Consider the following 17959-nt stretch of genomic DNA (forward strand, 5'->3'; position numbering starts at 1 on the left):
GCATAAAGTGCAAACACACCACCATGTGCTTCAGTGAATGCTCTTCGAGATCTGCCAAACACGGATAAGAACCTTTTAGCAAAGTATTAAATATGGCAAATACAACACTTTAAACTGAAACGTTAATACATTTTCAAAACGTAGATTAGTTGAGTTACAGTGAAAGAGACAATAACGTTGTTTACCTTGTGATATTTTTATCAATAAGACACAGTTCTTTGTCCCCCATAACGATAGGTTATATAGCCTTTTCTACTAATTTACTTTAGTTGCTGTGACTTACAATCTGCGAGTGTTAACTGGTCCAAATAACTTTAATTGTCGGTGTTACGTCTCCTAAAAACTGCGGCTACTTCCATCTTTAAGAAACTTTACTTAGCTAGCCTACAACGTTAGCGCGAACAAATTAACATTACAAAAAATATATTTAGGGACGTCACAAACTCTTACTGAACTATTAGAAAATAAGTTCACATTAACGACGAAAAATTACCGCAAGAGGTTTTTGAAGAAGGGGAAAAGAACAAGCGTATACAGTCACAGCTGTATGTGTTAAACTAGCCGCTTTTCTTGTGTACTTCCTGGCCTCCAAGGAACATTTGCTTTCTCCGCCCACTGACGCCTTTGCTCTCATCACCAAGACAACACTGACTGCGTCACTAATGCTGGGCGATAGGAATGGTGTTATATCGCATTGTGTGACCCATCAAAGTTTGTGACATAATGTGTTTTGTTTTTAAATTCTAGCTTTCTTGCTCTAACCTCTTCGAATTTTCATTCAAAAAGTGTCAATGTACCAACAACTAGACTTCTGTTTACTATATTATGTTATATTAGAATAGAATACAATGAATAATATAATATAAAAAATATAATGTACCTGCCAACCGCGCCCCCGTGACCCTTAACTGGAGGAAGCAGGTATAGAAAATTAATGAATGAACAAATGATATAATATAATATAATATAATAAATCCTCTACTTTGTTGTCAACAAATAATCCTCAGATCCCCTCAAATAACCTACATTGCTCAGATTAATGCTGTTTTCTAAACACTAAATATCCTGAACGTTTTATGACTTTTGCATTTGTAAAATCTCAAAATTATTGTCCATTTATCAAGCCCACTAATGCTGATGTCTCAGTTAAGACATTCCTTCAAAACATTTTGAAACCTTTGAATGACCCATGTTTCAAACATTGTACCATCTGAAACACACAACAGAATAGTAAAAACCTTTCATCTGCCCTGCAAAATAATAATGGCAAACTTGAAATGCTGCTTTGAAATGTTTCAAATCCCTCGAAGCTCCTGTGTTTTGAACATCGTTCCTCGTTGTGGAGTCTGCATGAAAAGTATTGCTGTGTTTGTATGTTGGCTGTAAGCGGCAAACAGAAAATCAAATGTTCCGTAGTTTTCACTGGGAGGTTGATGGAAAAAATTCCACCACCTCTGCCTGTGACTGCAGCACCCATGCACCGTGATGGCACTTGCTGTCAAAAATTGAAGGTTTTAAACTTTTACAAATCAAATGTTTTATCTTTAATGGGAAGGAAAAAAAACAGATAAGCAATGGATTATTTAAGTGCAGAGTCCCCCAGTTTTAAACAGGTAAATGTGAATAAATTGTGTGATATTACAGAGAAGACCTAAAGTATAACCTCTCAAAAAGTTATCTTTTTAAGCTGCCATCAGAGTCAGGGCTTCTTATTTTAATATAACACTGTGCAAAACACTAAAAACTCTATCATCTTTCAATTAATTAAATTATTGCCAGCGTTAACACTGAAAAACTGGTCACACCTATAGTCTGTCTCTGCAGGAAATCTGATATGATTACCATTGTAACGTTTTTTCTGCAACAGACGTGAACGCAGCATAATGCATCACGTGCTGACTGAACACCGGCAGGTGCAAGACATCTCAGGATAGTGCACCCATATCAAATCAGCATAGGGTCAGTGTGTGTACTATAACATGTTTCTTGAAGGAATTCGGCCTTCTAGTGAGTTTTATGATGCATCTCACACACGCTGTATCTACTGGACCACTGTCCTTCTACATATCCTTCACCACCCTCACATACTTGTCTGCCACTCCAAACCTTCTAATACCACAACTATTCTCTTGGCAACCTGCCATACAAAACTTTTTTAAAAAAAATCTGTGATTTATGAAAGTCTTGTTATTTGTTCACCTTCCCTTAAATACAGATGACCACACGTGTATTATTATACAGAGCCTGACCCTGATTACACTGATAATTTCTCCAGCAGCTACAGGCCGCTGATCGATGCAGTTCATCACACGCTCAACACTCTCCGTACAAGATGAACTGCATGACTGATCATAGTGCTCATAGCAGCTAACCAGCAATGACAGAATCAGTTACACCTGAAACCCAGCCAATGACCCTCCTTAACCTGAGAAAATGGTGATCTGGTGCTAATGAGCTGAGTGAATTAGACACGCCATATGGTGCTGTCTTTCTGCCACCACAGGCAAGAAAAACTGCCCGTGTTCAAGGACACTGCATCAAAAAAATTGGGTGTTTTCATAGCCTGCTTATTATTAGAGGAGGACTAATGTGAGGAACATTTGAAATAAATCTAAGGGAACCTATGAATTTATACATTTGGAATTACTCTGACTTTAATTTCACCTTGCTATTTCCATATTTTAAAAGTGAACTGAGATGGGCGGAAAATTTTATATTAATGTCACAGTACTAGTTGAGCGAGGTAGATGTGATTTAAAACTCTTTTAAGGTGACTTTAAATGAAAACTAGATTTTAAAGAGCAGACAATTTCAAAGAAACAAGACACAGTATCAAACTAAAATTTGAGAAACTTTTGTTTATTTATTCCACTGCTTTTCCGATGTGCTTGGGCCATTTTCAAACAAACTTTTACATTGTAAATGTAGGTTGACCCCCAAATACCTTAATGTATTTGTCTGGGCAAATGCAAAGATTATTGGGTTGAAAGGTCAAACATTTGGTTTTTCTGTCTGTTTGTTCACCTATATCTGCCATGTCCTTTGGCTGTTTTCCACCACACTTAATATGTGGATGATAGTCAACCCCAGAATTGCACTGACACAATCTGTTTTGGCAAAGGTCTAAGTCATTGGGGTCAATGGTCAAAATTTTTATGATTTTTTTTTTTTATTCAGGCTGATGTCCTCCAAACTTGTGGAATTGCCTTAGCATGATCAAAATTGGCAAGTGCAATTATTGGTGTCAGGATCATTGGGGTCAAAGGTCAAAATGTATGTTTTTCACCCTGATTTGCACCAAACTAGAATAACCCAGGTGAGGACGCGTTTGCCAAATGGTCAATCATTGGGGGCAAGATCGTGTCAAGATCGTGTTGACCTTCTACTCCCAAGTACTTCTGCTGAGTTCTAATAAACTTGGTATGCCAGTGAAGGTTGACAATTCATTTTGACAAAGGTCAAACTCACATAATTTAATTTGCAACCTAAACTGAACACAACACACATTTAGATGAATTCCAGAATCGCCCTGGCAAGGTTAGCTAGAGGTCAACTATTTGAGTGAAGGCCAAGCTAAATGGGGTCAAATGTCAGACTGTGGCAGCCCTTACCATCTGCATTCCCACAGGTACTATTGCCTTGCTATACAAAAGCTAAACATTTTAAAATAATGAAAATCTGTTAAATGGGTTATAAATAACGAGAAATAAACAAATTGTGCTGACCCTTTTGGTCTTATTAAACTTAGTTTCTGCGATAAGGAATTTATAAGAAAATCAAGCTACATTTAATCAGGTTTTAGCAATCAATTTACTTTTGTGTGATATTAACAACTGTCTTTATGTTGTCTTATACACCAACATAGAATCTATTATTATTATCATCATCATCATCATCATCATCCTCAATGAGGTGTGTAACAATATTTTGTTTAAATAAATGGATTTTTATTAGAATAGGAATGTTTAGACATTTTACAGTATATATGTTTTCCGTTCATCAACAACAAAAATTCGCAAACTACAGGCTGTCTAAAATATTTTCACAGTACTGTTTATATGCATTTCTCAATTATTAATAAAATGAAACCACAACAAATAAATTTTTGGAGCAGCAGTTGTATTTCAAAAAAATGTTTTCATCCAGAGCTGTACAACAAATGCAATGAATACAAATGATACATCATAGCCACGTTTCAAACATGCTGTTCATAAAAAATAGACATTTTGTTATTACCATAACCAGAAATCAAACAGGATTTAGAATGTTTTTGTCATGTATAACAAATAAAATACATACGATACAGTGTGGAGACATCGTGAAGATTGCCTGTGAATAAATTATCTGCCGCACATTCCAGCAGAACATACAAACAAAGCAAATCACATAATTATCAAGTGTCAAAGAAATGTGTTCCTCTTACAGTCACGTTTGGCGACCAGTATCCGAGCTCATCACTTTTCAATGCACACAAACAGAATAAATACACATTTGCAGTACAACAAAAGAGGGCATTTCATGGTTTATCTGATTGCTCGCATCATTTATGCACAATACAGACCATAATTTAACAAGCACACAATATATTGTCCTTATTTTTCAGAAAGGCAATCAGTTTGGAGAACAACTGATTGTTCTTTGCAGCTGATGCTGCAGTAGTCTGGAGAATATTCATAACCAGCAGTTTGATGAAGCACACATCAGTAGTGTCACATTTTAATGAGGCAAACAAGCACAAACATATTTGGGGGAACTCTTCCATCCGCTGTCAGTCATTTCCCACTTTGCTTTTCTTGAGTTCCAAATCCACCTTCTTCACTGAAAAGGTTTAGCTGGTATCTGCTCTCCCAGTGTTGTGTAAGTTTCTTTTTCTAAACTTGGAAGAAAATAGGAAAAGAAAGGAAATGAAGAAACAAAACAGGCTGCAGTGTGAATTCAATGTTTTTGGAAGTTTGTCTGCGACAGTATCCCAATGAAGGAAACAGCTGAGTAGAGCGCATACTTCCACCACACCACATATCAATATCGAAGGATGTGGATTCACAAAAGGGCAAACTAATACATTATGCTATATTCCAGAGTTTAATCTGGATCATCACCAAATTTTAATCGATTGATCCTGGATATATTTCCCATCATTCCACCAAATTTGGTTCAAATGCGTTCAAAACTTTTTGAGTTATCCTGTTAACAGACAGACAGACAAACGCCTGTGAAAACATAACCTCCTTGGCGGAGGTTAAAAAAAGCAGACTCCCGTTGAGTTTCACATGTGATATCAGGAGAAGACTTGCTGCTGTCTCCAACATTAAAATAAACCAATGCTATGAGCTTGTGATATTACTTGCAACAGCTCAGACACAGTAAATACCAAATTTTCTGGAGTATAACTCACATCTGTCAAACATAAATAAATAAATAAAACAAAAACAAGTTGTAAAGAAGAGAAAAAAAACATATACAAGTTTCACCAGAGTATAAGTCGTACCTTTTTTTCTATATATAGAATTTGCTTTCATTGGGGGTGAGTTTAACATCAGACAAGAACTGTGCAGCACATGTGCACAACACAGCCTGTGCTGTTACTTAACATAAGGAGTTTTAAATAACAAAAATAAGCAACATGGATAAATACACACATGCTGGACAACATATTGGATCGGATGCAGTTTAGACAAATTGTTAGACGGACAGATTGCTGGCACACAGGCAACATGGAGAAGTGAACAGCGGATTTAAACAGCAAACCCTCAGCTTGTAATATGTAACACAAGGGTTTAAATTCCAAAAATAAGTAAGATGGACAAATAATTGTGCTTTGGACAACATTATTTGTCACAGTTTGGATGAAAGCAGCTGTCATATGGACAGAGATTGCTGGTCCACAACGCTGGAAACACTACAATGAAAACATGAGTCCATTTGATTTTTTTTAATCATCTCTAATTTAGGGTTTCTAATTTTTGCAATGATTCATGGGAAAGTTATATATAAACAGTTCAATTCAATTCAACTTATTGAACTTACAGAGCGGCAAACCAGGACAGTGTCGCCTCAAGGCGCTTCACAGAAAACAACAACAACAACAACAAATTAAACCAAAAGATCAAAGAGCGTAATTAAAAGATCAAAAGCACAGTAAGTAAAAAAAACAAAAAGAATAAAAAGCATAGTAAAACATGTTAATCCTATAAAATAGAAAACAAATGTGTCTTCAATCGAGACTTAAAAGTCTCAACAGAGTCTCACTGCCTCACTAACGCAGGGAGAGTTTTCCACAGGACAGGGGCACGATAAGGGAAGGCTCTATTTCCCGCAGACTTTTTATTCAACCTAGGGACAAAAAGTAAACCTGCGTCCTGTGAAGGCAAAGCCCGGGCCGGTACGTAGAGATCAGCCAAATAGGAAGGTGCCAGTCCGTGAACAATTTTATAGGCCAGTAGCAGGACCTTAAAATCTGATCTCACAGAGACAGGAAGCTAGTGAAGAGATTCCAAAATGGGAGTAATGTGGTCAAACAGTTAATATTATTACCATATTATTAACAAAAATAAGAATGAAAGTGTGATCCCCCCTCTTTTTTTGATAAAATCTAGTAAAAGTGACATACTCCAGAAAATATGGTAATGTGCTGAGAAGAGAACAAACAGTTATTGAGGCCTTCATCTTAAAATACATTGTGTTTAGAGCTGCTACAATTTGCATTTGAGGGCACATGAGGACAGGATAGAGGACTAGTCCATCAAGAACCAAATTAAATCTCATAGCTATTTGTTCAAGCACAGGAAAATTTAAGAATTAATTTGAAAAAAATGACGACAGAATCTGTCTGAATGGCTGGTGGGACATCAGGGACACCTGCAGACAAATCCAGTCTCATGCAGGAACATTTTCACAAACTCCTCTCAAATTTTCTAACATTGTGTTTTTAGTATAATCAGCACACACGAGAGTGCCACGACAGATTCAGGAAACACTGGTACTGTCATAAATTGCATAAATAATATGTGTATTAGCGTTAGTTAGTGTATTAGTGTTAGTATTAATAAAGCCCCACACGACCGTATGCAGCTACATGTCCAGGCCCTATATACCAGAAGTGTCCAATCAGGACACAGAAGAACTTTATGAGTTCAAAGATTGATGCCCTGCTGTCAGATTTCCACAAAAAAAAGTCGACAATGTTTAACAGTGTAAACAGTGGAATTAAGGGTAATGCTGAAACCAGCAGAGGGGGGAAACGAGTGCTGTTAATGTTGCTTCGTGCGAGAGGGTCAGACCCGGCCGCAGAAATATGGAAGTAATTTGGTTCAACATAAAATTAGATTTTTATTTCATTTTGCTGGGTAGGATCACTCACTCACTCATCTTTAACCCCTTATCCAGGATCGGGTCGCGGGGGGAACAGCTCCAGCAGGGGACCCCAGACTTCCCTTTCCACATTGACCACCCCTGACTGGGAGATCCTGAGGCGTTCCCAGGCCAGTGTGGAGATATAATCTCTCCACCTGGTCTTGGATCTTCCCCAGGGTCTCCTCACAGATGGATGTGCCTGGAACACCTCCCTAGGGAGGCGCCCAGGGGGCATCCTTACCAGATGCCCGAACCACCTCAGCTGGCTCCTTTGAAGGAGCAGCAACTCTACTCCGAGCTCCTAACGGATGACTGAGCTTCTCACCTTATCTCTAATGGAGACACCGGCTACCCGCCTAAGGAAGCCCATTTTGGCCGCTTGTGCCCGTGATTTCTTTCGGTCATGACCCAACCCTCATGACCACTGAGAGTAGGAGCGAAGATTGACCAGTAGATCGAGCACTTCGCCTTTTGACTCAACTCCCTTTTCGTCACAACAGTACGGTAGTGTGAATGCTATACCGCCCCTGCTGCACCAATTCTCTGGCCAATCTCACGCTCCATTGTCTCCTCACTCGTGAACAAGACCCCGAGATACTTGAACTCCTTCACCTGGGGAAAGACCACATTCCCTACCCGGAGTAGGCAATTCATCGGTTTCCTGCTGAGAACCATGGCCTCAGATTTAGAGGTCCTGATCCTCATCCCAGCCGCTTCACACTTGGCTACAAACCGACCCAGTGAGTGTTGGAGGTCACCGGCTGATGAAGCCAACAGAACCACATCATCTGCAAAAAGCAGTGATGAGACTCTGAGCCCACCAAACTGGGACTCAGGGTCTGGGGCTCACCACCTCCGTCAATGAAGTTGGCGGAGGTGGTGATGAAGATTTTAATTATTTTACTATGTTGTAGGAGATGACTGTATGTTTTGGAGAAGTAAAAAAAAGCTGCATTACATTTGTGTTCATCAAATTAAATGTGATACTCTTGAACAGAGGTTACACTGCTTCTTAAACTGTGTAAAGTCATATTTACCTTATTCAGTTGTCAATGTCCGATATATGGTTCTCTATCTGCAAGTACAAGTAGGAGAAAAAGATATGTAACTATCTCTGTTTTTAAGGATCTTATACACTTTTCAGCAAGCTAACAGAGATCACCAGGTGTCTTAGAAACAGATATTAAAGTTTGTGAAGAAAACAATACCACAGATACTGAAGTGTCTAAGCTGAATACACAAAACAAACAATGTCTGGCTGTGGAACAACCTGTTTCTGTGGTAGTTGCTGAGAAGAAGATGCTGCTTAAAAGAAAATCTGGGAGGCCACCAACACATGCATGAGAACTCTTAAGGAGTTATAGGCATCTGCAGCTGTGAATGGAGAAGGTGAGTGTAGGGAAACTTTTGTCTGTTTTCTGGTGGCAAGGTCCTTCTGTGTTCCACTCCAATATGAAACTATGACTGACAATACAACACATAACAGCTGCGCTATGTTCAGTTTCTCCAAACACATGCACTGAAGCTCATATCTCCCACAGTGTTGTCATGAGCGGGTATATTGTTGGCTTTCCTCATGAATCTCCATCTTGCACAGTCATTCAGTTTTTGACAATTCTTGTAAATGTTCATGTATCCATCCTCTGACTTACAGTTGTGCTCAAAAGTTTACATACCCTGGCAGAATTTTTCAGAGAATATGAATGACAACACACAAAAAATTCTCTCATTCTTAGTGGTTGGGTGAAGCCATTTATTGCCATATAACTGTTTACTCTTTTTAACTCATAATGACAACAGAAACTATCCAAATGACCCTGATCAAAATTTTACATACCGTTAATACCGTTTATTGCCCCTTCAACACTGGAGTTTTTTAGGGTAGCTGTGGATGAGGATCTTTATTTTCTCTAATGGTAAAGCTGCCCATTGTTCTTGGCAAAAAGCCTCCAGTTTCTGTAAAGTCCTGGGATGTCTTGCATGAACTGCACATTTGAGATCTCCCCAGAGTGGCTCAATGATATTGAGGTCAGGAGACTGAGATGGCCACTCCAGAATCTTTACTTAATTCTGCTGTAGCCTATAACAGGTTGCCTTGGCCTTATGTTTTGGATCGTTGTCATGCTGGAATGTCCAAGTATGTCCCATGTGCAGCTTCTGGGCTGATGAGTGCAAATTTTCCTTACATATACATGCAAATTTGCATGTATATTTTATGTCTGTATGTTTTTACTTCACTATATTTGAGAGCATTTCTTTTTGGTGTTGTTATTCAATAACTTTGGAAATTTTATTAAATATTCTGATGAAACAAACTTGGTTCATTTGCATTTATTATTTAGCATATTTGTCATTCCCTGAAAACTACATTTTCTTTTATGATAAAACTGTTGTAAGCATGGATTCTTACCAGGGACAAATAAGAAAATATAATCTGTTTCTATAGTAACTGAGACTTTGGTCATACTTACCTTCATTTTATGCAAAACAAACAGTACTGTGCAAATGTTTTAGGCACATTTAATGCATCACAAAAACATTAAAAATATAGAAACCTGATAAATATTCATAAATAAATTAAATGTGTCATGAATTTCAACTTTAATGATAATCTATATGAAAAATGGGTTCTATTTACATGTGATTTTTCCGTATATAGGTCACACCAGTGTATAAATCACAAGACCTCAAAAACCATTTTCAGAAAAAACGCAACTTAAAGTCTGAGTATTGAGTAACTGTGGTTTACAATCATTAGAATTTTACGTGATTTTGAGTGGTATTCTACTCGCTAGTACACTTACAAAGAAATTATCATGATTACCATGACGTTGACTCGTGGGGAACCAAAGGTTCTAGATGTGGTTGTTTGTACTATATACGGAAGACAGCTGACTTTTGGGGAAAAACACAGCTATGTTCCATTTTTTAAGTATTGACATAGAAAAATTTCTTGGCTTTTATTAAAGTCTTTATTGAAGGTTTGTTAAATTTTCTAAAATGAATTTTTGTCATCAATAAGCTTTTTTAAAGTTGCTTAACCAGGACAATATTCCATGTAAAGAAGTTATGAATAACTAAAGTTTTATAATTGCACTGTGATAGTGTTCACATTAGTTCAAATTTACCCCCCACCCCCTTTTTGGCCTGTGTGAGACTGTTGTGACACAATTCTGTTGTTTTGTCTGGCATGTGAACATGTTAATTCTGGGTTTGGGGTCACATGCATACAGAAAATGTCCAGATTTGAATCTGCTGTCTGTGATGTTACAGGATGGACACACTGATTAATTCTGTCAGGTCTGTAGCAGCCTCACTGGTTTTTATTTTGAAATACAGACTCTTATTGTGGAAGTGCGTATTGGTCCGATCATCTTGCTCTTTTCACGACGTGAATCCACATGAAAAAAATACAATAAGAATGCCAAAGGATGAAAGTCAGCTCTTTCTGGATTTCAACTGATGCTCTGGATACACAAACACACAGAGGCCACTTCCCTTTTATTATATGAATTACTATTATTATGGAACAAAAAAGGAAATATAACTCAAGAATTCACTTTTGTTAGAATAGATTTTGTGTTGGCATACCAATAAAAAAAGGGGTGGAGGAAGGGCCTTCAAATGCTACTTTTATTAACTCTGCGGTGCCTAAAACCTTTGCATAATACTGTACGTATTAGTAAAATACAACCTTCAATCATGATCAATAATGAAAGGAAATAACATTGGTTGGTCATAGTAAATATGCACAAGCTATCTAAAGTGTATGAAGCTTTGATGATATGTAAAAGAATACCACACTCGATGATTACAAGGAATTTGCACAAGACTACTGAAACGAGGAACAAGTCTTGTCAAATTCAGCTACAGTTTATCCTTTAACACCTGGGATTATGACATTAACTTTGTAAAATGTGCAGTGTATATACACATACACACACACACACACACACACACACACACACACACACACACACACACACACACACACGGAATAATCACGCTGAATGTGTTATTGTAGGATCTATTCCAGGTTTGGAGGACCCTGGATACCCCGCTCAGCCTTGACAGGACTGTACACACACCCACTTGGCCTGCTCACCATGTCGCTGGTACCTTCATATTCAAAGTCGTCTTCTCCGCCGTCCGTCATCTCCCCCGCCTCCACCTCGACCGTCCGCTCCGCTTCCTCTCTTCCAGAGTGGTCTGCCATGTCACCATGGAGACACTCACACACTTCCTCTTGTTTCCTCTGCATTTCTGGTGAGAGAGAGCGAGTGAAAGACATTGGCAGAAAAGCATCTGTGCACGATGACTGTCCCAAGAACGTGTTTATAAACCTAATGTTAATTTTACTAATGGAACTATTTATATAACGGCTTTGTGGATCCTTGTCATTTGATTGGTGCTTTGTATGTCACATGACATGGATTATTCGTCCCATTTGTGTTGCATTGCATTTAGAGTGCAATTTGGTTCCATTTAGTGTGTAAATTTAGTTCCATACATTTGGTACCACTGCACTCTGTGCACACACACACACACACGCGTGCGCACACACACGCACACACAACAAATCCACTGCACTGTAAAGCCCAGGTTACACATAGACGGTTTTGTCGGCGGGTAGTACGTACACCGAAGTTCGCGGTAGTTCCGGCTGTTTTTGCGGTGGAAAGGGGCGGAGCATTTCGCCGGCGTTTTGAGCGCCGTACTAGCCACAAATACGCGGATAAAACGCCGCTAAATCCGCCGAATAAAGCGGAGTTTTGATGGCGTAGCATCCCGCACACGTCAGGCAACGTGTGCGGGATAGAACTGGGTTAATACCCAGTTCTATCCTTTACAATCGCAGGTTAAGATGCGCGTGAGAACGGCGGTGTTCTGCTGCCGCCGATAATGCCCTGTGTACCGCTGGATTTATCCAGGCAAATCCTGCGTTACTCCAGGAACTTTTGCATATAGGCACCGCCCCCAGAGTAATAGGCTGAAGCAGCTGTCACTGCAGGGGGAGGGAGCTCATCTCTCAGCGTTTTCTTTTCTCTCCTTTTCCCCTCCTCAACGTGTTGCTCCGTCTCCACCACAGGGCTACCCTCTGCTTCTGAACCAGACCTCTTGGTAAGTCCTTGCCACTGCCAATTTTATTTTAGGAGGCATACTGGAGCTTCTCTGCAAAAATATCTGGAGCTGGCCGCGAGTGAGAGACCTGCATGCAGCGCGCTAGCATTTTTATACTAATCGCCGCCTATTGGCCGTTTGGAACACCGTTAACCGGGAGGTGGCGTTTAGAACAGCGTACTGTCCGCTAGCGCCGCCGTTTTGTCTGCCTCTGTCGCCGGTTAAAATGCCTTTGAGGACGCCGATGTTGGCTCTATCGCCGTTTTACACGCCATTGTTTAGGGATACAACGCCGGCCGCCAATTACGGCGGTGTAAACTGCGGCACTACAGGAAGGGGTGGGATGACACGGCGATTAAAAAGTATCAAACGCCGTTGTTCGCGTTGTCTCTGTCATCAGGCCACTTCTCTGGGAGCGCTCCCGGAATTATTCGACATGTTGAATAATTTTTTAGACGATTCCCGGTGAAGCCGGAACCAAACTACGCCCTCGTGCGCCGGCGTTAACTACGGCGTTTGATCCCTAAAACGGCCCGGAGGGGGCAAAATCTCTGCCGGGACACTTCCGGGAGAGTTTACCGTCTATGTGTAAATGGGGCTTAAGCCATGTGGAGGCATGAAGAGCTGTTAGGAGGAAGTTAGAATGAAAAGCTGGACTAATTTCTGGTGTGATTTTTTTCACTGCACAGCGGAAGTACACAGTCTGTTTTTTTGGAAGTATAAGTGCACACAAGTGGCATGCTCACACAAGCGGGACGGTGCTAAACTTAAAACAAACATGGCGGAGTTTGTAAATCTGAAAAGCTGACATGATTTTTCGCTGACTGAGGAACTACATGAAGTCTTTTTTTTTTTGAAGTATGAAGTCAGTGCACAGCATCACCGGACTACACGTCATAATTTGGACTCTTATTTAAAGTTTGTGTTGGATTTTAGCAGCAGTGGAACACCAAAACATAACACCCTTTTCTGTTGTTTATGAATTAATAAAATATCAAATGACAAGGATCTATTTTAGCCATTATATGAAACAAATAATGAATGTTTATACATTCTTTCAATGGTACGAATACTTCATGACGTGAAAGCTGGAACATACCATTCAAAGCCTCGTTGAATGGTATGTTCCAGCTTTCACTGAATTAAATATTCGTACCATTGAATTCATAAACATTCATTATTTGTATACCATTTGAGCTTTAATCATTTCCATTTCCCTCACTTTAAACTGTTCATTTCAATACCAATCACATGCTCTCTGTTTTGATAGTAGAGAAGCTTGAATCTTCGACTGGACTAGGTTGCTTGAGGTGAGGACGTTTTGCTTCAAATCGCAGAAGCTTCCTCAGCTAAAATTCTTGCTCTGGTAGTCTGACTTCTGTCTTGACTCTTGTAGAGAAGAATAAAACAGAAGCCAACAAAAGCTGGAGTTTTTAACCTAACCAGACCCCTCCTACCGAGAGGCCGACTGCTACAGGCTAGTGACTAAACAATTGCTCTAATTAGCACCTATTGTGCTCTAGTTAGCACCCTCCTAATGACAGGGCAGCTGTCCCTCCTAATGATGGGACAGAAGCCTCTCCTGGTGGCTCCCTTGACGACTCTCCTGATGACGTGAATGGCTCATTACCATGAACAAAAGACTGAAACTGCTTTGACCTGAGTACCCCATTGTAAACAGGGGACAAAGCGTGTCTGAGACCCCCTCCCTGGTTAAGGCTGGGTTTCAACTGTTTTACAAAGAATGCTTCCTTGACCCTTCTCTCAAACCATTTCTTCTCTCTGGCTAAGATTTTAACTTCCTTGTCCTCAAACGTGTGGTTAGTGTCTTTCAGGTGGAGATGAACTGCAGACTGAGGTCCACTGGCGCCCTCTCTGCGGTGCTGGTATAGCCTTTTGTGAAGTCCCAGAAAACAAAGAGACCAGATAGACAGGAGACGGAGACAAGAAGAAGAGGAGTGTCTCTCCCTTATTTAGCAGGAGTAGGGGAAAAACTACAGACTTCAGACAGCACAAAATCCCAGTTTACTTTAAACCGGTTAACACCTTGAGACAGAAATTAGTTCACCCTAAGGACAGGATCCCTAGTTACAAACAGAGCAATGTAGTGTATTCTATCAGATGTCAGGAAAACTGTAATGAACACTACATAGGTGAGACTAAGCAACCTTTACACAAAAGGCTATACCAGCACCGCAGAGAGGGCGCCAGTGGACCTCAGTCTGCAGTTCATCTCCACCTGAAAGACACTAACCACACATTTGAGGACAAGGAAGTTAAAATCTTAGCCAGAGAGAAGAAATGGTTTGAGAGAGGGGACAAGGAAGCATTCTTTGTAAAACAGTTGAAACCCAGCCTTAACCGGGGAGGGGGTCTCAGACACGCTTTGTCCCCTGTTTACAATGGGGTACTCAGGTCAAAGCAGTTTCAGTCTTTTGTTCATGGTAATGAGTCATTCACATCATCAGGAGAGTCATCAAGGGAGCCACCAGGAGAGGCTTCCGTCCCATCATTAGGAGGGACAGCTGCCCTGTCATTAGGAGGGTGCTAACTAGAGCACAATAGGTGCTAATTAGAGCTATTGTTTAGTCACTAGCCTGTAGCAGTCGGCCTCTCGGTAGGAGGGGTCTGGTTAGGTTAAAAACTCCAGCTTTTGTTGGCTTCTGTTTTATTCTTCTCTACAAGAGTCAAGACAGAAGTCAGACTACCAGAGCAAGAATTTTAGCTGAGGAAGCTTCTGCGATTTGAAGCGAAACGTCCTCACGTCAAGCAACCCAGTCCAGTCGAAGATTCAAGCTTCTCTACTATGGAAACCACCTGGACAACTGAGAGCCTACACAGAAACATTGCTCTCTGTTTTATCCGTCTATATATGCTCTGCCGTCATTTTGTATCTTACCAGCATCAGAACGATGTTGCCTCTCAATTTTCTCCAGCCTTCCGAGCAGCGAATCGACCTTATTCTTGATCTGTGATAGCTCCTTCTTGATTGTTAGGAGCTGGTCTGTCTTCACTGTGGGCATACAATAATGATGTTAAAAGCATAATTAGTGTTATATATATATATATATATATATATATATATATATATATATATATATATATATATATATATATATATATATATATGTGTGTGTGTAAAATGAGAAGAGCAACTGCAGTAGTCCAACATGTCTCAACGTCTATGTTCATCCTAATAAATGTGGCTGAGGTTCAGTTAATTAAAGGACACAGGAAGGACAGGGAGGAAGTCAAATTTTCTGATATGTCACATCTTCTTGTAGAAGAATGATGGCAAACACACTGATGAGTATCTGTCAGAGTAGGGCTGCAACAGATTATTTTTGCAATCAATGAATCAATTCATTTTTGTTATTAATCAAATAATTCAATGATTCATTAATTTATTGAATATTGTCTAATTGGTCAATTATGTTTTGGTTAATTTAGCAGCAAACTATAAATTCTATCAATAGCTTTCAACATTCATTCATTCATTTTCTATACCCACTTACTCTAATTAAAGGTACCGATGGACTGGAGACTAGCCCAATGATATTTTGTCACAAAAAGCATTTATTTAATTATTAACTATTTTTTAATACCAAAATATTAAGGATATAAAGTGCCAAAAAATAACTACAGTGCCAAGGGCCCTGCGGGTTAGTAGTTCAATTAATGGCCAAGGCAAAATGGGCATTTCCAAAACAAATGAATGAATAATGTTGGGATAGGAATAATGTTAATGACCACTATTGTGCCCTTGTTAAATTAAAAGAAAAGTTATCTAACAGTTTTGGAGAAAATTAGGTCCAAATGTCCAAATGGGCTGTTTTTTGACATAAAATGCCCACCATTTCGAAACAAATGAATCTCTGACTATAACCTTGCGACATGAAATATGTCAACGACCCATATTACACCCTTGACAAATTAGAAAAAAAAGTTATCACAGTTTTTGAGGAAACTGCCTTTAAGTGCTCAAAATGGCTATTTTCGACGAGAACAATGCCAATGCCCATATTATGCCCTTGCCAAATTAGAAGAAAAGTTATCAGACTAGGGATGGGTATCGAGAACCGGTTCTTTTTGAGAATTGTCAAGAAATTATTCGATTCACCGACATCAACAGCCTTTTTGCTTAACAATTCCCTTATCGGTTCTTCAAAACAGACCCTGTTTTTGAGGGTGTTTGTCGGGAAAATGATCATTTCTCTACGTTGATTGCAGACCCTGTAGTGGGTCTGTAATCAACTACTTCTGTAATGGCACCTCTTTGAAGCTTCAACCAACGAAGCAGTGCCCCGACCCACTGCTTCATTGTTTACTGCTTCGCTGCTTTCCAGAAGCGGCAAGTCTGCTTCTTAACCTCTCTCAAAGCCATTTAAAGATGTCAATCCTGAGTAACCTTTGTGCGGATTAAAGTCACTAACTGGGACTCTTGTCTTGTTGCGCAGCTCTCTGCCCAGTCAAGTTAGATTCTGTCCGGAATTAATAACTTCAAAGTGAATCACCATTTTAAATCAAATGACACCTCTTTCCAAACGTTGTAATACAGACAAAACTACAATAGACCAAAACGGGTTTTTTTTTCCTCCCAAAATGAGACGTCCTGCGTTCTTTAAGAACTATACTGATGCTGACGTGTAGCGCAGCCGGCTGAGCTCAGCTCAGAGGTATGGAGTTAAATTTGTGCCATTAATGTGTGAAAGGAAATGCTTTTGACAAAAACTACAGATTTAGTTTATTTCTATTTATGTCCAAAGATCAAAGATCCAGTGATCTTGACCTGTAAAGCCTACTTTTAGTACACAGAAAATTCACAAGAGGTATTGATAAGCGACTCGATAAAGAATCGTATCAAGCTGTGTAAAAAGTCAAATCATTATCAATAAAACAGAAGAGGAAGGACAGAATAAGTAGGGAAAAAAGGGGTAAAGAGTAAGGAAAAAACATACGTTTAGGGCCCGTGATGGAAGAGCCAACATTGAACACTCGGGAAGAGGAAGAAGAGGAGGAAGAAGAGGAAGAACAAGCCCTGACTGGAAAAGAGGACTTGGCTCTGCGAGTGGATGGAACTACAAGCCGCGAACGTTTGATTGGGATCACAGCTCGGGTCGGGGGCACAACACGACCGTGGTACTCAAAGAGTCTGAAGACACATGACAAAATAACTGTGCAGCAATTGTAAAAATAATTTCGCAAGGTACAGCAGAGGAACAGGAAGACACATTTTTAAGTGGTAGAGGAAATAAACAGCAAAGCACACCATGATGTTGGCGAGGTTTCTACTACGCTCCTTAATTATTGCATTTCAAGCTGCAAGACGCACTTACAAAGCACCTAATTGGCTGTGAAAGATCACTGAAGGATCATATTGAAGGCAAATCAATCAATTCTGTTCCCTGTTACCTGCAAGATTTCAAACAGCCCAAATAATAATAATGAGTCAAAGCTCAAGCATTCAATTCTCAGGAATATTGCA

General features: G+C 39.7%; 2 protein-coding genes across 5 annotated transcripts in view; both read right to left on the bottom strand.

Moving 5' to 3' along the window:
* lrrcc1 (leucine rich repeat and coiled-coil centrosomal protein 1) overlaps positions 1-807 on the bottom strand; it is a 34556-nt gene extending 33749 nt beyond the window's left edge. The window contains exon 1 of the mRNA XM_034183321.1: positions 186-807. Coding sequence (XP_034039212.1) covers positions 186-229 — 44 coding nt within the window. The 5' untranslated portion in view covers positions 230-807. The remainder of the gene's footprint in view (positions 1-185) is intronic.
* A 3294-nt stretch (positions 808-4101) lies between these two features.
* Positions 4102-17959, bottom strand: part of LOC117521461 (RNA-binding Raly-like protein) — a 153522-nt gene continuing 139664 nt past the window's right edge. For all 4 annotated transcript variants that reach the window (XM_034182757.1, XM_034182758.1, XM_034182760.1 and 1 more), the window contains 5 exons: positions 17433-17626; positions 15374-15487; positions 11446-11616; positions 8391-8428; positions 4102-4876 (listed from right to left, as the gene is read on the bottom strand). In XM_034182757.1, the coding sequence (XP_034038648.1) occupies positions 8403-8428; positions 11446-11616; positions 15374-15487; positions 17433-17626 (505 nt within the window). In that variant the 3' untranslated portion in view covers positions 4102-4876; positions 8391-8402. The remainder of the gene's footprint in view (positions 4877-8390; positions 8429-11445; positions 11617-15373; positions 15488-17432; positions 17627-17959) is intronic.

Source organism: Thalassophryne amazonica, chromosome 12 (assembly GCF_902500255.1).
Source record: "Thalassophryne amazonica chromosome 12, fThaAma1.1, whole genome shotgun sequence".
Taxonomy (NCBI): domain Eukaryota; kingdom Metazoa; phylum Chordata; class Actinopteri; order Batrachoidiformes; family Batrachoididae; genus Thalassophryne; species Thalassophryne amazonica.